At 41.3% G+C, this 25897-nt stretch overlaps 1 protein-coding gene across 2 annotated transcripts in view; it reads right to left on the reverse strand.

The window, feature by feature from the left end:
- Nucleotides 1-808: 808 nt before the first annotated feature.
- slit3 (slit homolog 3 (Drosophila)) overlaps nucleotides 809-25897 on the reverse strand; it is a 242820-nt gene continuing 217731 nt past the window's right edge. For both annotated transcript variants that reach the window (XM_023398070.2, XM_087171703.1), the window contains 10 exons: nucleotides 23523-23662; nucleotides 20705-20798; nucleotides 19893-20030; nucleotides 19047-19287; nucleotides 17109-17239; nucleotides 6075-6229; nucleotides 5689-5849; nucleotides 4856-5013; nucleotides 3959-4164; nucleotides 809-3853 (listed from right to left, as the gene is read on the reverse strand). In XM_023398070.2, the coding sequence (XP_023253838.1) occupies nucleotides 3600-3853; nucleotides 3959-4164; nucleotides 4856-5013; nucleotides 5689-5849; nucleotides 6075-6229; nucleotides 17109-17239; nucleotides 19047-19287; nucleotides 19893-20030; nucleotides 20705-20798; nucleotides 23523-23662 (1678 nt within the window). In that variant the 3' untranslated portion in view covers nucleotides 809-3599. The remainder of the gene's footprint in view (nucleotides 3854-3958; nucleotides 4165-4855; nucleotides 5014-5688; nucleotides 5850-6074; nucleotides 6230-17108; nucleotides 17240-19046; nucleotides 19288-19892; nucleotides 20031-20704; nucleotides 20799-23522; nucleotides 23663-25897) is intronic.

Here is a 25897-nt window from a genome sequence, read left to right on the forward strand (position 1 = left end):
TGACCACAGACTGACATTCATATGCCATTACAACCCAGAGGAGCATGCGAAGAAACATCATTATCATTATTATTATTATTATCATTATTATAGCAGGTTCCTGGCCTGCCTTAACTCCTGGGGGAAAGTGCTACATCATGTTAAGAGTCCCTTAAGGGGCTCCAAATTTTTAATTTTGGAAAAGCCTTGTATTCACAGAGTACCTAAGTCACTTGAGTAAATGCACCTTCTACCACTGCTCACTAAATTGTAAATATACCTGTAGTCATATCAAACTAACAACATTATTAATACAAAGGAGATTTGTCAATGCTGCAAATCAAAGAAAAGCTAGGATCAATATAAATTTGTAAAAGTCTATAATGACAATTTTGAGTAAAAATAAGGTATTAGTCACAGAGTTAGTTTAAACTTTTGATTTCTTGGCCCATCTAAACTGTGGATATTTTCAAGTCTTCCCATCACAGTTTCCTATGTTTCAGCAAACTTCTTGAAATAATTCCACATAATCAAGAAAATGAAAAAGTGGTTGTGGAAAAAAAATTACTGGAAGTAGGTTTAAATGATCTCAACCCTGTAGCTGAGTATTAGCTGTTTTAAGAAATAAGGTTAATAAGTAAACAAAAAAAGGTGAAAAAAAAATACTGCCTTTTCTGGTATATAACTTTGAATATAGCCTAACAGAGCTGTACATGGGACTAGAACAAACTGGTCCTCGATCCATACTGCTGGGACAAATGATTTGTTACACAAATAAAGATTTTCAGTCAAAGATGAATGTCTCAAGAACTCAGACATGGAAGATGAGTGTAGTTTCAATGGTAGTTTAATTTTAACATTCAACATAAGTATCAATTATCACTCGCATATTCATGTTTTTTTTTAAACCTAGGACTTGGAAAATGGAAATGACTGACTATACAGTTATTTTTATGGTCCATAACTAATAACTGAGGTGTTTTATTCTGGTCACAATGAAGAACTAAATCTTTAGGGTCAGGAAAAGAGGGGACAAAAAGGGAGAAGAGAAGGAGGCAACAGGTAAAAGGTCAATGAATCACAAAAAAGAAAGGGGGAGAGATGGTGAAAATTAATTTCAGCAAACAGAGGAGATATCATGGGCAATATGGGGAAAAAAGGCAGAGAAAAGCAGGGAGGGGAAGGAAAGGTATGAAGAAAACAAAGTGAGAAGGATCGGACAGAAGGAACAGAAGGTGTGGAAAACCGTGACATTGACAAACAAGGATAATACTGATATGTCTCAAACCAAGAATAACAGAGCTGTAAATTAACTGTAAAAGTCTGACAATACTTTGCACCTGTTGTAAACAAAGCAACTATGTATAAAGTAAACAATACAGTAGTAGTTACATTATAGTATTTTGCTATGCTCTTAATTGTGTTAGTCCTTTATGGGCAGTTAAAAACCGTGCTGATGTTGAAGTTCTTTTCAGCTGGCCTGTGGTACCTTGGTCCAAATCTGATTCGTTCATGTGACAAAGTTACAGGAGTGTCTTTGACGTAGCAGGCAACTGAGTCGTCATTGTGGAGGTTTGCTGTGCAGACTGGAGCACTGTCTTTTGGTCAATAACTATAATAAACACTGTTTAAAAACCTCCACTCCACACTGTCAATGGTGAAATTTAAATCGTGAACATATTATCAAAAAGCTTCTCCTCAAACTCAAGTGCATTTTCCATGGAAATAGAATTTTTTCCATATGCGCCTTAAAGCATGTCATGGTCCACCAAATAATCAGACCTGCATAAAATGAAGAGGGAAAAAAAGAAATGGGTCTTTGTTGATGCTGCAATTTCAAATTCAACATGAGGCTATGAATTCTGCAACAAGTAATTCATAACAAAAGACTGTGGCATGATTAAGGCTTCTCTTATATTTGGCCCAATTACTGTATTTGCTTTGGGATTTCTATAAATTTTGTAGGGCCTGCCCACATAACCTGATCAGGGGAGAAGAATAATTCAAAGAAGGCCACTATTACATTTTGATTGTGTTGTCAGGGAGACAGGCGACAGTGGAAACACCCATCCAAAATGATCAAACATTCAGATGCAGCCGTTGGGAATATTGCAGCAACAGTTTTGAATTTCAAAATAAGTACACATAGGCACTTCAACTTGTATAAATCAACAATTTCAGTCAATCATTTTGAAATGTACTTATCTGTTAAGGCAAATAGAGTTGACTTTGGTGTAATGGCTTTATTCAAAACAGCTTCCCCACCCAGTCAGAAAACCACCTCATGTTGAGCAGCCATTTAAAGAGTAACTTAAACCAGCTGAAAATATTGTCTTTGCTGAGTTTAATCCAGTGGTTTAACTCCTCACATTGCTACTGTATATGGCACAGTGTACTGACACACCCTGTGACATCACTGTGGGGGTAGTTAGCACACTTCTGACCACCCGGCCCCAACTACACCCAGCGGTGACGCACACTTGAAATGTTCAAGAGAGAGAGAGCAGTGAAACACTGCTTTTCAGCCTGGTATTAAGTCACTCTTTAAGAAATAAAAGAAAAAGAAAACAACGGACAAAACGTCTTTGTTAACTGAATGGGTGCTTTGATTCAAATTTGCCTCCTGTTTTCACATGACTCGTCAAGGATTGCCTTGAGTATCTGTTTTAAAACTTATTTAAAATCTCATTCGCTAATAGACTCAGCACAATGCTGAATTAATAGCATTCCATTATTGATAATTTGAAAGGGAAATCCTGATTTATGATGAACTCCTAATGAATAGCAAACGTCTTTCAGATTTTCATGTCAAACCTCATGTGGCTCCGAGTCTGGTGTGCAACAGCAAACAACAGAATAACACAGCATTAGAACAAACTGTTAAATCATCTCTCTCTCTGGAAAGAGTCTTTTATGTTTTCTCAAAAAAACTCACATGTGAGGATGATGTCCATTATATAGTGAAGCAGGTTAGCTAGGCACATACAGTTCCCCTTCAGCCTCCAAGAGAGAGGGCAACAAAAGACCGCCACCTTTTCCTTATTGTGGAATCAACGCAGCTCTTCTCTTCAGCCCTCTTCACTCAGTGTCCAAAGCCTCCCACACATCAGCACTCACATTAACATCATGCAAATACACTTAGAAAATATAAAATTCATTGGGTTAAGGTATATATTTATATAGATTTATACATACATATAAATTCATATACTTTTAAGGAATGTTAATCTATTTTGTGGTGTACTTTTTCTTCTTACAAGGTACAAAATAACATTTTTATACTATGTAACACATTATATAATCAACATATTAAAAAACAACTCATCAGTCCTTTTATCATCTTTTAGAAAAAAAAATCCATAATAAAAATAAGTTCTATGTTTTTTCTCACTTATATCTTACAATATATTTTCTCTCTGTCAAAAACACGCACACATGTCCCATTTTTGTTTGTGGTTTCTCTTGGCAGCAAATTGGCAGCGGTCAAAATGGATGTGGAAAAAAAAAATCACATAATGATGGTGCTCATCAACGTGGAAAAATCTCTCTACATTGATGTGTAGAATTCACAAAATGGCAGCGGTGGGTGTTGCAAAACAAACGAACAAACTGCGGTGCTGTTACAACGGGCACTTGGAGCAGCCACACTCCAGAGCAGCTTCCATCTCCTCGGAGTACGAGGTGCCGTCGGTGCAGCGGAAAACCGCCTTCCTCCTCCTGGTCTTGGTGACGCCACAGCAGACACCAGGGGGCGCTGCGGCCTGGCAGGATCGCGGACAATCCATGCGGGGAATCTTACTGGTGGATGTGCATGTTCTCATGGGGTGGTGGCGCTTCAGCTGCTCCCTCACCATCTCTCCTTGACACGTCAGCTCTGGAGAGACACAAATTAGATGTAAGCTGATGTCAAATCCTGACCTACAGTAACTTCTCTCTCGTTGTCCAACTTTTCTTTTTTTTTATATCGTTTCCATCTTACCTGTGTCACAGGTTGGTCCGGTGAACCCAGGCTGACATTGGCAAACCGGCTCTCCGCCCTCTGACACACGACACTCCCCGTGTCCACAGCGATGCCCCCTGCAGGCCGGAGGCTCTTGCCGTCGATCACAATACTGACCTTGGTAGCCTTCACTACACTGGCAACTGTAGGACTGACCCTTCGGTGTACACACACCATGAACACATCTGGAGCATGAAGAGGAGGATGGACAGAGGGAAGACAGGGTGGAAGAGAACGTTAGGGTAGATGTGTGTTTTTACTAGTTATTGTTTTCAGACCTAAAGCACACAAACACATAATTTGGAAATCAACACTAAGTATAAGATTGGCTATTACTATGCATTCATGTCATGGGAAGCACCATGAACAGATCACAGTTTCATGTAAAGCTGAGTATCCAGGAAAGCTCAACCAGGCCACGGGGCAACATCAGCTGGTTAAATTTCAACCTTTTCTTCCCAAGTGATGAGATTTATTTGAGTGCAACCGATCGGATCTTCCTAATTTTTTATAGAATGAACACGTCAAAAATTATGATCAGGGAGGCCCATGCAACCATGCATGTGTGAGGTGGTGTACAGTATAGGAATGGTCAGAAAGCAAAAAAAAATGCACAGAGAATTTTTAAATAGTTCAAGGTGTCCAAAGCCCAAATATATTCAGCTTACAATAACATGAAAGAAAAAACAGCAGCACATTACATTTTAACAGCTGGAACCATCGTATATTTGGCATTTTTCCTTAAAAATCAGCTGTTTCAGTACTTGAGTTCTGAAAAGCAACATATAGTTGGTCTGTTTTCAACATTTTTTAGAGATTCAAAGACTCTCCTTAACATCCAGTAATTTCTGCTCAGTCTCTGGTGGGTCCGCCTACCTGCTGTTCTGACAGGGGTTCGGTGTTGTTGACTTGTCACACAGGGCTCCGCTCCGTCCTGGAGGACAGTCACATGTTACCCCCATCTCTCCTCCTTCCCTGCACGCACCCTGTGCACACACACTGCAGGTATGACAACCTGCAAGAATACCATCGCCCTGGTGACAGAACAGGAAAGGAAGAAAATGCAGTCAGAGGAAGCCGAGTCAAAGGCTTTTTAATGCTAATCGGTTTTGATGTTGCGTGAATTCGACTGCCTTCATCAGCACTGGAAGTCCAGAGTAAATATAGCTGCAAATGGAGAGATGACATCTGGTCAATTCTACAGCTGCGACCAGCATGGGTTTGAACCTCCCGACACTAACTGACAGCTGTGAGCTTCCGCCTCTGACTTTGGCCTTCACTGATTGGTTAGAAGGGCGACGTTTGTTCAGAAACTTCAGAAGAGAATATCTCTGTACTGTTGCCATGCTGTTCAATGTGTCTGGCTCACAGAAGCCTTTGACAGCACCTCTCCACATTAAGATGTGTTAGGAACATATTGCAACTATATAAAATACAGTATATATGTAAAGTTACATACTGTAGATTTAAATATTCTTGCTCTGAAACCAAAAAAGCAGCAATTCTGTCACAATATTTAGCATTATGACTTTTTCACTTGACTTTCCTGTTGAATGTCTGCTCTCTCTTGCAAAACATAACTCTGCAGATATGCTGATAGCTTCGCTAACAGGCCATACTCACAGCTGAAGGGTTTCCTCTGTAGCACACTCCACAGTCGTAAAAAGATGCCCTGTTTGAAAGAAAAAAAATCTTCCCCATATGATTACCTTGTTTTCGACTCCTTGTGGTCGTCCTCCTCCCGTGGCTCTGTGACTCAGATCTTGAGGCTCCCCGTTGATTCGGACATTGTGGATGCAGCCATTAAAAGCCTGAGGAGAACGTTCAGGGCCCGGACGCAGACCTGAGGCCACCACCTGTGATGGTACGCCTGAGAATTGGAGAACAACATATGAAGATGCGGAAAAAGAAGAATGAGACAAATTAGAGATTGAGAAAAGGGACGAGATGAGATCAAAGAATGGGAAATTAAGAAACCGGGGTCACAAAAAAGTAAAGTGAGAGGAGGATTACTTGATTAATACTCTTCACTTATCTCTGTATATGTTATCTCATGTATGTTTCTGTGTGTGTGTGTGTGTGTGTGTGCGCGTACCTCCTATGTAAAGCTGAGTGTTGTGGTCGACCGACGGCTGGCGTGCTAGCTTGCCCAGGCTCTTGGGGGCTCCATTATCCACCACCAGGCTCAGTGAACGGTTCTGAATCAACAGCTCGACTGTGTGGAAAAGCCCGTCATTCACCGACTCCACGCTGTCACAAACACAGAAAAAGAATGGACGGACAGATTTTCAGTATGGTTTCTATTATGATAAATTACTGTGTGAATTCTACACCAGTCAGGAGAATTAGTGAGGAAAAAACATGATTGAGCAAATTGAAAATGCCAGACACAAAGCAGACACCAAACATTTTCAAGTCAAACATGTCGTTACTTTGTTTTGTTGTGTTTGCAAATCGACCAAACTAAATGAAAAAGAAATTAGGGAAATCTGGGCTGAAATGTTATTCTCAGACATAAAACAGACTGATTACATCCTCAATGCAGTGCTGTTTTGGAAGGGATTAAAATGCGCCCTTGATCTAGGCCATGGTTTCCTAACATGGGGGTTGAGGCCCAGGATGGATCTCCAAGCAGCACACGGGTTTGCTTATTCTGATGGGCTTGAGCCTTGGGGTGAAACTAAATTGATACAATTTAATGGTCAGACTCAGTCAGTTTAGACCCTTGTGTTACAGAGAGAAGCTTTGTTACTAGAGCTTTATATTTTTTGGAGGAAATAATTGTTTCCACTGAAGAGGGGCCTGCAGTGAACCAGGATCATGACCTTTTGCACCATGTCTGACCCTGGGAACAGTGTGTGTGTGTGTGTTTGTGTATAAGAGTGTGTGTCTGAGATTTCCCACTAAGTGGTTTTTGCTGGAGGGGAGACAGACAGCTATAGAGACAGTGGTTTGGCTCAGCCAAAAGAGGGAGAGAGAGCGAGAGTGAGAGACAGAGTGGGAAAGAGAGGTAGATGTTGGGGTGGTAAAGTTGACTGTGCCTCCGTTCACCCAAGTTCTTCCTTCCTCGAACCCGGAGAAAACAAGCAGAACATCAAAAACACAAAAGAACAAGTGAAGCCACTCTTTCCGTTGGTGGTCTGCTCCAGACTCCCACAGCTAAACATCAAGACAATACATCCCTTTGTCTGCAGCCGCTCATTGGCTAACTAGCTCAGGAGCCTCAGGTCCGCTTTGATTGACAGCTGTTTATAGAGCATTGAGATTACAGTGATGTTGCATTAACAGCCAATGGAGCAGGGCTGTGAGCTCTGGAGGTGGGCCAGTGTGACTTTCACAGATAATCCTGACCATACGAAAAGGAAGGAAGGAGACAGAAATAATGATTAAAGTGAAAGATCATAATAATTGAGATGGTATAGAAGTAGAACAATAAGAGGATGGACATGGGACGGAAGTCAAACAAAAGAATGAGGAAAAGGAAAAAGGAAGAACTGATTCTAAAAAAAAAAAACCTGATAAACAAGATGTAGAATTAGATATTAAGATATTAAGAGATATTAAGATATTTACTGGGTACTTGTACTGTGTCTTTTGCACTTGTCCTACTTGCCCGGGATAAAAGTCTTAAGTTTGTATTGTTCAGATAGACTAGAATTACCACCTTGCGGTTGTATGCCTCCGCCAACCAGTCCACCAGAGTTCCAGTTTACATCCGTATCTGTGTAGCATTAAGTGCAACTTCTTTTCTGAGGTCGCAGTTACCTTGACCTTTGACAAGCAAATTCTAATCAGTTCATCCTTGAGTCCGGGTGAATGTTTGTGCCAAATTTGAAGAAATTCCCTCAAGGTGAAAGATACTGAGTAACAAAGCCACTGATGCAATCAACAATGGCAAAAATCAAACAAACGTACTGCTCTCCTGGACCTCAGCCTAGTTGAACATTTAGCTGGTGGTTTCTAAAATAAGAGCTGCTACTTCACCGTAGACCCAACACAGACACATACATGGTTTCCATTAGGAGCCATGTAATTTAATAATAGTCTCAAACAGGCCTGCTGCAACCAAGCAAAATGATGGTCTGCTAGCCTGAAAGAGTAGTACTCTACCTCATGCCCCTCCTCTCCTATCTTCACTTTGTATTCCCACTCTTGCTTTCCTTTTTTCATACATCTCCTATCCTTCTCTTCTTTTCCTTCTTTCTCCACTTCCTCCTGCTTATCTCCGTTTTCCTCCCCAGTTTCTCCTCGTCTCTCCCTTTTGCTCTGCTCTGCCCTCCTTTCCCTCCCTAACACCATTCAACAGTCATCTCTACTCCTTTTCCTCTTCTAAAGCTTCTCCACTTTCATCCAAGAAGCTCTTCATCCCCTTTTGAATTTGTTCAAGTGTCTGGAAAGTTAAATCAAACAAGCAGCTCTCACAGCGGAAGAATTCTCAAATTGATTTTTTGCACAGGTTTGAACTTCACACACTACATTATGACACACACACTCACACACACACACACACACACACACACACACACTCACTCACACACACATACTCTCTGAGCTGTGAACCTGCTGTGAGACTAAAGCTCCACCGGGTGGCAGTAGATGACTAATGGTCAGTGTTCCCAGGTCCGAGCAGCCGCCAGCAGTGCAGGCAAAATGTGTGCGAGTGTGTGTGTGTGTGTGTGTGTGCTTGATGTTTGCCAATATCAGAGTTCATCAGAGTTTTGACAAGTCGGTGTTTTCCAGAACCTGACAAATGTGTGTGTGCTTGGATGTTTGTGAGTGAAATCAAAAATATATAAATACAGTCATATAAATACATATCGTCTTCATCAGCAGCTGTGAGAATTTATATTCTTTTATTGCTTCGCGTAAAGAATTTCCATTTTTTTGTCGAACATATATTGTAGATTTGCATCTGTGTGTGTGTGTGTGTGTGTGTGTGTGTGTCTTTGAGGTTCTTTGAAGTTTGCCGTGTTGGCCCAGTGTATTAGTAAAAAAACAGTCCATGATGGAATTCAATAAAAACAAACACATAGCCGAGGCAGATTTCAACTGCCCCTCTCTCTTACGCACACTGCGTTCGCCCAAACCCACAAGGGGACGTCAATTTCCTGTCAGTCCAGAATCAAATACACCCTGAAGAAGCACATACACAAACAAATAAACTTTACTAAAAAAGAACTTCCTAAAAACCAAAAACTGGCTTTTTTTCATATAAATGAATCAAATGCCGACCCAGAAGTAATTACTGGTCGTTGACTTTATCTCAAACTGAAAAAATATTTGGATTAGAAACAACTTCGCAGATCCACTTTCACTGTTAAATCTAATTAGGCACTGCTATCATTTACTCACAATGTTTCTAAACCATGTTTGCAGCCTGTGTGTGTACGTGCATGCGCGAAGGTATCTGACAGTGAACCTTGTGTGTTTGTTAACATATACGAGTGTGGGTTTACGTATGCATGTACATGCACGAGCAGGCTTTACACAATATATGTGTCTGTCTATTGGTGTCTGCATGTTTGACTCAGTTTTGTAGATATTCACTTGTTTGTTATTCTTCGTGTGTGTGTGTGTGTGTGTGTGTGTGTATGCTTTCATGTGCACATGTACTGTATGTGCATGTGTATGTGTGTGTGTGTGTGTGTGTGTTTAGCAGCCCAATCTGATTAAAATGATGTTCTGCAGACAGGAATCCCAGTCCCATATTGCCGTGGTAACCTCAATTAGTCATTGCTGAGACGGCAGCTGCTGAACAGCGAGCCCCTTCACTGTTTTCTTTCTTTCTTTTTTCAGCTTTCATTAAACCAGGCTGGCCAGTTCAAATGAAATTTGTACTTTTCAGGAGTGGATTCGAAGCGTTTTGATGTAGGGTTTGAGGAATGAGTGCTCCTTGTTTCAGGCCTATAAAGTTTCAGTATTAGAATGTTTGAATTGCTTCTGAGCGATTTAAACCTATAATGTTCAAGGATTGTCTGTCTGTTTTAGCCACAGCCCTGTGGTTTTTAAGAGCCAGATTCAGGTCAGACATTCAGTCAGTCACTTCACTCATCTGAATCTGGGCACAAAATCATTTGTAAGATCTGTATCCAAACAGAAACTGGATGTAAATGTGACATAATTTCTGCAAGCAAAGTATAAATAAATATACATATCATAGCTGCAGACTTTTACATGACTTTCATAATCTTTCATTTATTTTAGAGGATGCCACACATTAGGGGAAAACACAGCTGGGTCCATTTGTGTGTATTGAGTGTGCCACATGTGATGCCCCACATATATGTGGAGTGAACGCATTACAAAGAACACCTGTACAATGTACTGATTTTCAATATTCCAGCTCTGCAAAAATACTGAAACTCATATTAAGTTTTTCCTAACATTATTTTGGACAGCAGGGTGTAACTCACGTTTAGGTTCAGCAACCAACAAGGATCATCATTTTCCCAGAGATGATCCCTCACTAGCTTCCCACCAGAAAATACTGCCAGTTGCATTTAACTGAACCACAGCAGCTGAGAATAGAGAGTTTTTGGCTTCAAATTTATTAATCTATAAAAATAATTGCTGCTCTGGCTTTCATAGATGTGGTTGTAAAGTTTGTCTGGTGAAATACTTTTATTATTTACTTCCTCGTTTCTTGCACAAATGGCACACAAAAATAAAACATGCAATACTGATATTATTCCTAAATATTTATTCAGTAAGTGTTCATTAGGTTTCATTACTTCATTTGTACATAAACACATAGGGTTCACGTCACCGTTGGTAGGTGCAGCGTCTGTTTCCCCTGTGTTCTCTCTCTTTTTAAATCATCTCTTCTTCTCCGTTCTTTCCAACACCGCTCTCTGCATCCCTTTCCATCTTCCTCTGTCCAACCATCCATCATCATCCCCCCTCACCCTACTTCTGTCTTTTCTCCGTCTCCTTTTTGTCCACTTATCCATCTGCCCATCCATTGCTTCCACTGCCTCCGCCTTTCTTTATCATCCTTTTCTCCTTTCATGTACCCATTCATCCCTGCATCCCTCCCTCTGTCACTCGCTGATGAATAACAGTAGATGTGCTCTCTTTGACCCGATGGGAGATTAGTGTGGCATTTAGTAAAGGGCAGCACATTAATACACAACAAACACACACACACACACACACACACACACAAACACAAACACAAACACACACACACACACACACACACACACACACACACACACACACACACACACACACACACACACACAACACTGGGCATGTATAACCTTTCATCTGTTGCTAATAAGGCGCAGTGATGGACTTGTATTGTCACTCTCTCTCCCTCCTCTTCTTTGCTATATACATATCTATCTGTGGCTATAGGTGTATGCCCATACAGTTTTACTGTGTACCTTTTCTGCACGTGTGTGTGTTTCCACAGTATGTACATGCATGTAACTGGATCTACACGTATATGTCACAGGCCTTCTCTTTGTCCTGCTCCAACACTGCCTTTTATAGTGCAAACTTAAAAAATACCCTATGGAGTTTTTCCACTTCTAATAGTGCTACAGAGCATTTTTATGTGTGTCCTCATACTTGGGTAACACAACGCACGCTCCTGCCAATGGTTTCACTCTATTCCAATGATGCACCAACAAGGTCAGTAAAGAAGAAAGGCTGCAAAGCTAGTAAACATGGTTGCAAATGACTTATATGAAAGGAAAAGCATTTAACACATTTGTTCGCCCTCAAGGATACATATAATGAATTTTGGTGAGTAACGCTGATGGAGAGATAACTCTTGTTTCTTAGGACTCCACAGAGAACCTTTGACCTAATCTCTTAGATAAAGGTATCCAACGATCGAAACCTCACACACATCAAATCTTTATTTTAAAGCTAAAGTTTCACTGTTACAACTGAAGCGACTTATCAGTTTACCGTTTCACCAGCATTAGTTTTACTATAGTGTGTACTGGTTTGGCCATGACTGCTACATTTCAGCTCATTGTGAAAAACTGGCTTGAACGCAGTGCCCTTTCTGGTTCTCCGGTTTCTACAGAAGATAACCAAACCAGGGATAGCTCAGAAACATCCCAGGGACTGGCACCAGTCCCTGGCTCTCAGTTGTACAACCGCAGTAACAGTATGGACAGTGCCATGTTCGGGATCTGCCAGAAATGCTGTGCTCAGATTGTGGTGGTTAAATAGTTACGCCATTCTGGACAGTATCAGTTTAATGGTGGTAGGACATTCTGCTGTGCCTGCCTGGCCATGCGGTTTGAGTCAGTTTACAATGTATTTCCAAAATTAGGGCAGATAAGATAGGCCATTTGCAATGCTCAGCTTCATGCAATCAAAAGATGGCACATACAAAGAAATGTATAGAAGCTTGTGGTAAATGAGTCTCAGGCTTGGAGCTGGGCCCCGTCTCCTTCCAGGCTGCTAATGCTAAACAAAACATAGAGACAGTGTTTACTTAGTGCTTAGCATTGTGCTCAGGCATGATTTGATGTTTCTTTCTCTCACTTTCAGTCTTTCATTTTTCTTTGTTGCTCACCCTTGTGGACTGTCTTATGCCTCCTCCTTCTTCTCCCTTGTCTCCGTGTCTTCCGGTGCAAAACTTTGATTATGTTTCATTCAATCTTACCTTTCCGCGCTACTGTGCACTTTCTTTGTCCCTGTCTGTCTTCATCTGTCTTTCTTTTACTTTCTTTCTTCACTCCTCTCCGTATTTCTTGCACTTTGTCTGTCCGTCTCCCTACCAGGCGTGGCCTGTGTCAAGTTAACAAGACCAGACAAGGATAATTCCCTGACTCACTCTGTGGTTTACTTTTCCCCTCTGCTCTTCCCCCTCTTTCACTCCATCCCTCTGTCATCCCTCACTCCTCTCTCATCCATCCTGCTGTTCAACCGTGTCTCATGGTCTTTTCATTTTAGCTGCTTCTATCCATCTGTTTTACCTCTCCTGTTTGGCGGTCAACCTATTCTACCCAGTTATCCCTTTATCGTGTTGTACGCTATTTCATTCATGTCTTCTCTCTAGCCTCAGTCCATCCATCTATCTTTCTATCTATCGTATTTATGTCTGTCTCTCAAGTGATCACTGTCTTTCTGTGCATCCATACATCCCTCTGCCTATTCTATCCTCTTCTCTCTCAACCTCAACCTTTTCAACCCCGTCTCCACCCCTTCCCATCTGCGCCAGTGTCTAATTAGATTCACCCCACCGTTTCCATTCTTTCATTCTGTCCTTCCTTCCTCTCAAACCTTCCCTTCCTCTTCTTGCCTTTCATGTGTCAAGTATTGTGAACTGCAATATTCTCGTTAAGGTCATATTTGGGATAAGTGGTTTCTACAAATCTACCCACCCAGGTTACAAACCAACCTCATCTATGAGAAGAAACAGAATCTCACCACAGAGATGGAAAGTGCACAAAAGACTACAAAAATCTGCAGCAAACTAGTTGTTTTTATGACAAATAAAACTCTCTTTCTACCCAGATGATCTCTTGGCATACATCTGCCCTGCTGAAGTCTCCTTTGGCAGGTCATAGCCCGTAGCAGGTCTAAGGCTGCAGCTCTACAGCTGACCATGAGAGGGGTGGGGCATCAGTTTATCAGAGGTCAATGAAGACAGCAAACAGAGTTCATAGGCACAATCATCACAATGCTACACTATAATGAATAACCACTACATATGGAGGAAGATGAACTCAATGTAACTTGAAATTGTGGATGTCTGACATTTTTAAAACACACACAGCTTAGCGAAGACACTGTCCTATTGGCCTGTCCTACTAGAGTCCAAATGGTACTTCTTGCATCCAGATGGGACACTCTGACTGCAGTGTTTCGACAAACATACAAACATGGTCGTGTGTTCAGACATCAAATGTTTTATAAAAACAAGCACATGTTGTCCACCACACATCTGTTTTGGTAAAGTATATCGGGCCATTAACAGTTTAGATTAAACTGTAACCACCATGCAGACTCGATAATTTCACATCCAAATGTCTCTTGACTGAGGTCAACTTGTCATACTTCAATCATAACTGATCAAAAGCCTGATTCAACTTTCTGTATATTTTCAGAGAAAATATTTCTTCTAAATATTTTCAGAGTAAATCAGGGCAAACATCAAAATTTGTCTTATTATGACAAAAAAGTAAAAGACTGCAGAATAAGCCCAAATCAAGTAGAATCATTTACAATACATGCCCAGTTTAATGATTTTTATTACACATTTTGAAACTGTACATAGAAAAAACCTCAGGGTTTAAATTAATCAGAATTGAAATATTCGTTGCAGAAACAGTCTTGCCCTTCATGTACTATATTGTGACTTCAATTTTCTTCTTTCACAGCTACTTGGAGGATTTGTAAGTAATATGAGGTAACATCCTAATCCTCAAGTCAAATTTGTTATGAGCAGACTGCATATTATCATCAGATGCAGTAAAGCTACCGATGCCTCCTCCTTTTCTCTGTGACCTTGTCTCTCTCCAGAGGGACAACAGACCAGAGCAAAGCCAAAACCACAAAACCCGACATCACACGCTAAGAAAATCACTTATTGAAATATGTAGAAGAAGAGAGGAGAGTGAGCGAGAAAGCAATAAACTCTCTTCCTCATTTCCCCTCCTCCTTCTCTCCTTCTCTCTATCCTCTCACACTTCTTTCTCCTCTCACTTCCTCTCTCCTTTCATTCAATTACACTAACATCAGTCTCTTTCTCCTCCCTTCCCTCATTCGCAGTTGGCATTATTACACCGACAGCTGTGATAATTCAAAACTACAGAAAAAAAAAAAACATTTTAATTTAATTTTCATACCTTGATATAATAAGTATAAAAATGAGTTCTTGGTCAAGACGATTGGAAGCCTCTGTCTCACACCATGGTATTGTTGGTTGCTAGTATTTCTCAGTATTGGCACCAAACTTCCCCCAAAACTCGTCTGTTTCCTGATGCAATTAATAGCTTTGCTTTTTCAGGTTGAAGGCTTTCCTTGTTCCTTTCCATGCTGAAATACAGGTTGGAAGTGATTTTTCCATCAGCCTTAAACACCTTCCATTATCTGCCACTGCAAGAAATTCTGGAAACTTTAGCTGTATTTGGACTGGCAGAGCATTGCCCACTCCCTGCCGTCTGCAATAAACCTGTCTCTTTTTCGACTTGAAGTATTATAACAATATAGATCCAGTACATCACGCTTTATGTGACTGTATCTGTCCTCCTTCCACACTTCACTAAATGAAGTCTTGAGGCAGGTGGCCAGTAGACTTTTTTTGGTTATTGGTATTTATTCAAATAAATGCAGCAATGACGTATTGCTGCTGATTAATGAAGGTCTTACATGGTATACATTGTTTTGCATGGACTGCGCTGTTGTCTGTGCTTATGGTACTTATGGTATTGACTCTTGCATCATATATCCCTCTCACATCCCTTCTTTTGTGCTACAGACAGTGTAGACAGAGAGGCAGACAGAATCAATAGGAGCCAATCACCAGCAGACAAAGGTGGACATGGGGCCTCTCTCTCTCTCTCTCTCTCTCTCTCTCACTGTCTACTTCAACGCAAAGTCGGGCAATCCATTTTTTCCATCTCTTTTTATTCTTTCGCTCCTTTATTTTTTCTTTCCTAAATCCCTTTCTCTTTGTCATACACCTTCCCTTCTGCTCTTGACTTCTTTCCATCCATTCCATGAACTGTTTTAAAGGAGCTATTTGTAAGTTTTCCTATTGCGACCTAGCCATCAGTGACTTGGTATTGGAGACGTGCTAGCTGGTTAGCATGCTAATAAAAGCCTACATGTGTCACAGCATTAAACTCCTTTTGATTAATTAAACATGGCACGTTATAGGTCTGCCTCAGAAGACTCCTGATATTATTATATAGGACACGTATTTGACCTCGCTTGGCTTTTGTTACTTTAAATTCTACTTTTCCTCCTTGTTTTAAAAAGATACAAGGACCTTAATATCTGAAAACAAAGACTCCAGGAAACATTTTGGCCATGTCTTTAATAATGTGTGTTGTGCTCTAAATGTTATCATGATGTTGCTGCATATGCTACATACTATGATGTCTACACATGTAAAAATCTTACAAGGGACAACTAAAAACATTATCATGAATTGATTACCATTCCTGTTTCCATAGCTTACAATGGAATATCCATTGCTATTAAACTGTGAGTGTAGTTTATCATATAATATCCATGGTCTTACAGTGACAAAACCACTGAATGACGGCTCTTGTTTCAACTGTGCGAAGTTTTACGTAGAGAGACTTTTGTTGGGTTTCTGTCAGGGACTTGACTGTCTAGTCCAGATTGTAAAGGAATTTTTCTGAGTTCATGTTTGTTTATAGAGGGAAGTGCTCAGATATGGATCTGAAACTGTGTGCGTGTGTGTGAGTGTGTGAGAAAGAAAATGCTGGAGGATTTGTGTACAAATGGCCAAATCAACAAAGTACTGAAAGTACTAGAAACCTGGGATCCTTGGAACCTTTAGCTGTATGCATACTTTTTATATTTTAAGTACCTTTAACCTTGAGACTTTGTAACATCTGAGTCTTATAAATGTTATATAGTACAGTAGCATCATTCAACGGATTCAATTAAGTAATTTAAAATATGTGTCTACATGTGTGAAAGAAGGTGTTGACTTTTTGTAACCTTTAACCGACACTGAACCTGAGCAGTAACTGAATTCTTTAGTGATTTGTGAATAGTTTTCTATGTGCTTTTTTATTTTTTAAGTGTCCTGGACTACCTTGAACCTGTAAATTCATAAATGTGCAAACATACGTCACTTAAAGCAATGAAACTATCTGACTCCTTTCAGGCTTTCAAATCAAAACTTAAAACATATTTTTATGCCTTAACTTTGATTTAGCTTCTTATCCTTTTACAAATTCAGGCTTTTCAGGCATCCTACCACCGGCAGGTGGGCCTCAGTCTCAATAAATCAGTTAAATCCAGTACATACAGTACAATCCAGACTGTCCTGTCGACGAGACTACTGTAAACTTTCTGAAAATCACTGCACAACTGTTTGTTTTTTCCCTCAAGCACATGAGTGCCAAGGCTGCTAAAGTGAGAGAATACTTTTGTCTGCGTGTGTGTGTGTGTGGCCTACCTATACACAGTGGTTGGTGGGTAGTTGGCAATGTCGTAGATGAGTCGTATGTGTCCCTGGTAAAGCTCCAGGGCCAGGGGGTCGTGATCCTCCTTATACAATAAAATACCGTTGTCTTTATCTGTAGCCACCTGCAGACACAAAGACGTTGGAGAAGAAATAAAGACAAAAATATTTTGAGACAATACTCATAAGTGATATGTATCATTCATCGAGGAAATTGCAAAAGTAACTGCAGCAGTACAGCACACAAAAAAATATCAGTTATGAAATTAGACACACAAGAATCGGCAGTAGACACAGTTTCTGTTATCTCGTTATTTTAATTGTCTGATTTATTCATAGAGTTATGGCTTCACATACAGATACAGGTGGACAGAGTAAATAATTAGTAAATTTAATTCATACAAATTAAGCTCATAAGGACACAACTGAATCCAGTCTTAAAATTTTATTATAAGCACTGACTAGAAGGTTTGTTAATAATCTCAGCTGCTGTTATGTTAGTGAAAACCATGAAGTTTCACCTTCCTTGTTGTTTGTAAAAGCTTTAAAACTTGGTGACATGTTCTGACCACCACTGTATTCCACTTCTTTACCGTTGGTTGTCTTAGCATTGTGGTAATCCACTCAGATTGTTTGCCCTCACATTTGTTCGACTTACATTGCTGGCAATGAGTGTGGATGTAGCTCTCAATCAGAGAGAAATGAAAAATCGACTCTCTATTGAAGATGGTATGTCACAACATCAAGCTGCTAAAGGACTATAAGGAAATGAAAAAATGTAAATTCCGCCTCACGTGCCAAAACGAGGTTACTCGCGCCTCCCTCCCACACTGACACACTTGACATGTCACACTTGCTCGCGTGCTCTGCTAAGCGCTAACTAACTAGCGAGTGGAAATGGGGCCAAGGGGCCAAGCACTTAACACTCTGGCTTCAATGGAGCATAGCCAAGTCAACACCTGCTAACAAGCTGCTGGAGAAAAGACAGCAAGGCAGACCAAGAAAAGAAGAGGAGGGAGAGATGGAGAGAACAAAAGAGGGAGCGAGAGAGTGAGGGGAGAAAGAAGGGGGGTGGAAGGAGAGAGTGAGATATAGAAGTGGGTGAAGAGAGAAGTGGGATACAGACTGAAAGAAAAGAAAAGAAAGTGTGAAAGAGAAAGACAAAAAACATAGAGTGATTTATGAAGTGCTGTGGCTCTTTCATTCCTCTTTTTTTCATTTTCTCTGTCTTGCCTCTGAGTCAGGGCCTCTTGGTAGAGTTTTAACAGCCTTGGCACTGACATTGAAAGCTCCTGGCAGGAACGCAGAAACACATGCACGCACGCACGCACGCACGCACGCACGCACGCACGCACACACACACGCTCACATGGATCCAAACAGGTGGTAAATATCAATTAGACTGCCCTCTTTTTCCTGTTTCTCTTTCACCCACTTACATTCTCATTTCCAAAAAGGAGGAAAAATATGTCTCTATTAGGACATGTCTCTCAGGTGTCCAAAATGTATAGTCTGTGTGAATAAGTATTTGTGTGTGTGTGTGTGTGTGTGTGTGCGCGTGCGTGTGTGCATAAGCTCGAGTGCTCAGTGTAACATGGAAACAGAGGGTATAGCAGATGTTTACTTTGCTTCGTCGGCACTAAGTCGTGCAACTCTATCGGCTTGATTGGAGAGACTTGCAGCTCTATTTCAAACAGTGCAAAAATGTTTTCCAAACAGCTTTCAAACTTACACACACACACACACACACACACACACACACACACACACACACACACACACACACACACACTATAAAGTCGTGCTTTTTATTCTTAAGGTAAGGCAGGACATTGTGGTGATTTATACGTAATGTTTAAAATTTCTATAAAATCCTGCATGACTATTGGATTTCTATAACTTACAACCAAAAAGGCCAAAGGTCGACCATACCTGTAGTGAAATGTGAGCGGTGGGGCGAAGCTTCGCGCCCGGCAGCTCCACATACCCATCGCGACCTAGGAAGTGAACGGTGGCCATCTTGTCACATTTGTTGCCGTAGAAACCGGGCAGGCATCGGCAGACGGGCTCCCCAGCAACCACCAGGCACTGGGCGCTGTTCTGGCAATCTGATTGGTCGCAGGGGCTGGTCTGCAGCAAGATCATTGGCGGAGGGTTCTCGCAGAACAGCCCGCTGAGGGAGGAACAGATTAAACAGAGGGTTACTTATTCATAGAGCTTTAATGGGGAGATTTGTTGTGTCAGTATCTTCTGATAAAAGTTGTTTAGGTGTTTTGCCTCAGTGGATTACATTTGGAGGTTGCATGGTTGAAGCTGAAAAGGTAATACTCCAGAAGGAAAAAGATAAGCAGCATGTTATGATTCTATATATCGACTTGTTTTCCCTGGATCTTGAATCTTCGAAATCCTGAACCTTTCTTTGAATTTCCTTTTTATACCTATGCAGTATCTTCCTTCATGTTTCTGTCTCCTTCTCCTTTGTTTCCTGCATACCCAAGACTTCCTCTCTCTGCCTCTTTCTCTCTCTGTCCCTTGTGATGAATTTGTTTCTCTCTTGCCAACACTCTCCGCTATAATTAACCACATGGAGCTTCATCTGCTGCACACACACGCACAAACACACACATGCACAGAATAGGTCTAGACAGTCAAGTGTCTGATTATGAAGCACCATCTGCATCTCCTCCCAGTCTGGCCCCGCAGTGTGTGTACCATTAAGTGTGTTCGTGTCTGTTCGTGGGATTTGCAGCGCCCATGATTTGTTTCCATCACTCTCACCTGAAACCCTCTTTACAGACGCAGGTATAGCCGTTGACAGCGTCGACACACTCCGCTCCGTGCTGACACTTATTCTCCAGACAGTCATTATAGTCCTGCTCACAGTGTTGCCCCACATAGCCCGGCAAACACTCGCACCTAGAGTGACATGGAAATACGGATGGGATGACTGTGTGTGTCGGCAACAGGCTTTGCCTCATGAATACAGATGTTTTCCTCAGGTTACAGGTGTCAGTCCTTTTCTAAAGCCCATGTGTTCAGTCACAAACTCAGTTTCCTGCTGAAGTGCTCTTGAGCAGGACACCAAGAAAACTTTTGGATAAGCTCAATTTTTAATGTGTACATATAAAATATCTGATTAGATAGTCAGTTTACAAAACCTCTTAAAAATTCTACAAACCAAATGCAATACAACTGAAAACATTTGGCAAGCTGCTATTGTTGCTAAACCAGTGGGCAGTAAGTTCTTGAGAAGAAATTGTAAATTTCACTTAATGAAAGAATGAGGCAAAAGGTTAATTATTCAACACTTAAGGAGGATTATTCCCCTATGAAGTGGACAGTCAATATGGTTTGTGTTAAAGTATATCACAAACAGTGTTTCTTGTGGACACCAGTGTTCCTTAGTGATGCGTTTATGTGCGCCTGTCTCGACGTGTATTTGTCTGAGGACAGCAAATGTTTAACAATGATCACTCAGTTTCCCTTTGGTTCAAAAAAGTCTGCGTTTAACTTTTTGACCCGACTGTTACTTTCAACGACGTGACCTCTGACCCTTTAAGGAGCCGACTTCCTGCGAAGCTGTCACTCACCTGTAACTGCGGCCAACGTAGACGCACTTTGAGTCATGCTGACAGGGGTCGAAACCATGGAGACAAGGGTCAACCACCTCCTCACAGAGGTCACCTGGTGACAGAGTGAGAGAAATGCTTTTCTTTAGTGATTGAAAAGTTTATCATGTAAAGCTAAATCAACAGGTGTGTGTGCGTGTTTGCGCTCGCTGGTGTGTCAGATGTAAAGATAATAAGAGTAAAGAAAAAGAAACATGAGAAAAAGTCTCTTCACACGTACTCTGTCAGTTTCAAGTGGTGGTGGAAAAGAAAGAAGAGGAAAAAAGAATAAAACAAGGAGTGGAAAAAGATAACTTTTGTGTGTGTCTATGTTGTTCAAGGCCTCAGATAATGTACAGTGAAAGTCCTCACACACACACACACACACACACACACACACACACACACACACACACACACACACACACACACAGGGAAGAGCATTATCAACTTTTTCCCAGAGCTGATGGAGAAGCGGGTTAATAGGCTGTGTAGCAATGGCTGCTGTCAAAAAGATGTGCGCACACACACAATCACACACACGCTCAAAGGTTGACAAGGGTTAACAGTGTGTAAAAGCACTGGCTGAAGTTGATCATATGAAGGAAGAGGAGATTGAGAAAGGTCAAACACATTTCCATTGCTCTCTGACTGCTTTAATCTAATCCTACTGCCTCCCTCCCGCCCTGTCCGTCTCCACCACCTTCATATCAAGTCACTTTCAGACACATGTTGTTGTGAGCTACAGTACACCTAATGATGTATACCTAATGGACAGGCTGCATTATTTCACACTTGACACTTAGTTAAAGATGCCAACATTAATTTATCGGTGTGAAATTACCTGTGATACCTTAGTATGATTACCATACACAAATGAGACCATTGCTGAGATGATTACCGAGGAAGATAAACATTGTGGTGCTAATTTACCCACTGGCCTTTGAAAAGTTTCCTCACTGCAAGTTTTTCTGTAGCTCGGTTTGTGATGCAGGATCATTGCCCTCTATCTGACTTGTACCATAAAGTAACAGAAGGGATTACCAGGAAAACACTGCCAATGTTAATTGTGGCTAAGAGGCCAAAAGACCCTGGCAGTCTTTTTTTGTTTTGATTAAATAATGATTCTTAATGATGTTAAAGTGCCAGCCAGAACACATTAAAGTTTTGTCACAACTCTATGAGCCCATCAACAGCGTGAGGAAGGGTTTCACTCAAAATGTCAGTTCTAGCATATAAATAGAGACACAAAAAATGACACACAGAGCTTGGTATTTAAACAATACGGGTGATCCCTTGTTTATGGGCAAGGAAGCCTTAAACACTGGAATATTTTCCACATAATAGAAGGGCGATGCATCTGGACAAGATATGTGAATACAACTTCTGTCAAAGTTGTTAGGAAATTTAATGTGGATATGTATGACCTCAAGAGGTTGATCCCTGTTGAGTTTATTGACCCCCTGATCTTTTGTGTAGCCACGTCTCCATGTCGCCGTCACAAATACTTTGCTCCATGGCACCGCATTTCAAACACTAAGGACTGAACTTTTCTTGACATGAATTTTGCATATTGAATCCTAATGTTGCTCCCCCTCGACCTTTGCCACCTTCAAGCCAAAATGGTGAAATTGCACACAAGATACTGTATCACATAATCTAAAAGACAGATTGACATTGAATTTGTTGAGCTCATTCAGCCACATGACCATTTTATTTTATTTTTTTTAACCGTGACTTTCTCATTTTGGAATGAGGCTCCTCTGCGGTAGAAACCTTATATCAGCTGTTTAAAAGGTCTTGTGACCTTAAATCTTGATTTTTTTCCCCTCTGGTGCAAATATGACGTGACAATCCTGCTTGCTGAGTTTGGAGAAAGCCGAGCGACTAGCGAAGGACTGTCCTCTTAATGTGACACCTGATGATTACGCCGCGGTTCACTGAGCCGAGTGGAGGTCCGGAGCCAAAGGAACCAGCTGTGTGTGTGTGTGTGTGTGTGCGCGTGTGTGTGTGTGTGTGTGTGCGCGCGTGTGTGTGTGTGTGTGCATGCTCCAGCTGTATGTGGTAAGGTGGCTGGCAGTGTGTGAAGCTTTTTTATGCCAACAACGATAATGACATAGTGCATGTGTGGGTGAGTGTGTGTGTATATTGACTGAAATCCAGTGTCAAAGGGGACCAGCTGTGTGCGTGTGTGTGTGTGTGTGTGTGTGTGTGTGTCTGTCTTAGAGGACACTGTCAGATAGAAAAACTTAACTTCTCAGTCAGCAGTTTAGCTTCTACTTGCTGGACTCCAAGTGAGGTCTGTCTCTCTCTCTTTCTCACTCTCTGTCTCTCGCGTGCCATTTCACTCGCTCCCCCACTCACTGCTTCTGCCCTTTATCGGCCCCTTCTTTACCCTTTCCCTCGCTTTGTTTATTTTTCCCATTCCCTTTAGTACACAGTCCCTCTTTGCCATTTTACTGTCACTCTCCCTCTCTCTTCAGCTCTCTCTCTCTCACTCTCTCGTGATTGCTCTTTCAACCTCCTGTAGGAGCAGTTTCAGGCCACTGCAGAGACGCTGTCCATTACTAACTTACCATGCAGTAAAGTGGAAAATATGATTTTGTATGTATGTGTGTGTGTGTGTGTGTGTGTGTGTGTGTGTGTGTGTGTGCAATAGCGGAGGGACTTGGTGACCCTCCCAGCCTCTCAGGGGCAAAGACTGAGGGTTTCAGTAATATCTGTAGTGTAGAAATAGATGATGCGTGTAAGATTGTGTGTGTTTCTGTGTGTGTGTGTGTGTTTGTGTGTGTGTGTGTACCTGTGTAGTTGGGCGGACACACGCAGGTGTAGTTGTTGACTCCATCGATGCAGGTAGAGTTGTTCTCACAGTCGTTGTCTTCACAGTCGTCTGGGTTTATCTCACAACGTTGGCCTTCGAAACCGGGTGGACACACACAGCTACACTCACAAAAACAGACACACAGAAGATGTGCATCATTAGATGATGACTGAGCCGGATCTGAGCACACACTCGACCTGCACGACTTGAAATAAAATCCGTCAGCCGGATCAACCAGCTGCGTGATCAACTTCACGTCACTTCAGTTCTTCTCTAATAGCTTTAAAGAAAAACAATTTAATCTTTATCCTAGCTATTCTGCGCCGGTTCTTACACACCACTGGAGCCACAGCATATCTATATTTAGTGTTCCAACAAGACACACCCTTTCATGCCTTATTTTATGGCAGAAATGAAATTTTAACACGAGTGTTCAAAGTTTAAACGACTAGTGCCAGACACTAACCTTCCCTGACTATCTTCTCCTGCACTAAAGAGAAGCAGTCGTCCTTTGACTCACGCTATCTCTGTCTTCCTTGTTAGGTGATGTTTAATTCACAAACATCAGTAGGCAAAGTTCATCCAGCTTCTACCGTCTAATAAGGCAAAACAAAAACTTTAAATCAAAATCTACTCACCCAGATCTAAAAAAAAAAGAAAAGAATAATTGCTGAGATAAACTTAGTTTGATGCCACTGCTGTTGGACACCGCCCACCTGGGACACTCTAAAGGAATTATCAAAGCCTCCTCCTCTTCCTCCCCTCCATTCATCTTCCTTCCTCCTCTCACTCTTTTTTTCAAACTCTCGAGCTCTGTCTCCTCTGGTGGGAACCCGCCATATCTCAGTCCCGTTAACTCCTTATAATAGATCAAACACACATACACACACTATGTTTTACTTAGGATCAATCCCCAACCAATGCGTGCACGCGCGCACACACACACATACACACACACACACACACACACACACATACACACACACACACACATTCACTTATTTGTATGACACTCTGTCCTTCTCACTCCCTTTCACCTGTTAAACTTATTCCACTGTTATAACCTTTTTTATTCCTTTTGTTTCTCTCTCACGTTCTCTAATCTCACACTTAAACACTGGCCTACTTAGAGATCCAACAGACACAAAGCAACATGAGCATCCTGCTAGTGTCCACTCTCGTTTTACTTCTGTTTTGGTTTATCTCCACCAAATCAACAGAAAGATATCTGGGCCTGTTTGACTTTCTTTACCAGACAGCTTTTTTTGGTTTTACATAGTTTAGAGTTGATGCGAATATCAGTCACTCAATCTACGTGTGGGTAAGAGGACTGACAGTAATGAGCTAAAAACTGGTAAGAGCGACATAGAGCTGGAACACTGGGTGTTGACGTGCAGCGTTTTGTTACTATGAGTGACCCTTTTATATTATGTCATTTGATTCATTGTGAATTATCAGGAACATTGCAGATTATCCAGATCAGGTTCTAAAATGCACATTTCAATCTTTATTAAAAACAGGCTTACAAAGGTTATGCCTGTTTCATATCTGTGTTTCAATCACTTGGCTGCCATGGAGAGGTGCGTACCATCCGTCCTGGCTGAGACATCATACGTCTACTCTCTCTGCCCAAAAGAAATAGTGACTTTGGATGTGGTTCGACTTTGCACTGAAGGACCATTTTGTTAAATTTAGAGGTTATTACATTAACAAATAATCATTCTTCTTAAATATCTGCTGCTACCGGAAAGAAAAAAAACGAGGAATGGGAAAAGAAAGTGTAGAGGTGAGGAAAAAGAAAAGAAGAAAATAAAAAAGACATTAAGTGTTCCCATGAGAAACAAAAGACAAAGAAATATAAATGAGAGGAGCACTGTCAGCATTGGCAGGGTCAGAGAGCCCTGTTCCACCAATCAAATCCTGGTTTTGACATTTAAACTCTATAGTTTGACAAATGGGTCCCTGTAAGAGCCAAAGGCTAATTGGGCTTATTGAATATCCCCAACTGATTATATAACATTAAAATGTCAAAGGGGTCTGGTCTCCCACTCTTTCTGTCTTTCTGTGTCTCTCAGAGGGCACAAGCATCTACCTGTGTTGGTATTAACATTAAGAGAAGATCTGTAAAGGGTAAAGGAACCCCTAATAGCATTACCACGTTAAAGGCCAGGCACATATCAAAGCCTTTCAAAGGGCAAAGGCCTTGTTAAGGGGCTGGAGGAGGAAACAAATCTGGTTAAGATATTTATGACAATTGGTTCAATCAAAGTGGCTGTTTGTCATGAGCGTGGGACAAAGGCGGACTGTATGGAGAGACGTTGACGACACTGGCAGGCACGATCAGTGATGCCACG

The sequence above is a fragment of the Seriola lalandi genome, unplaced genomic scaffold, assembly GCF_002814215.2.
Source record: "Seriola lalandi dorsalis isolate HSWRI2012SDOR001 ecotype SW California unplaced genomic scaffold, Sedor1 jcf7180002054972, whole genome shotgun sequence".
In the NCBI taxonomy this organism is placed as follows: Eukaryota; Metazoa; Chordata; class Actinopteri; order Carangiformes; family Carangidae; genus Seriola; species Seriola lalandi.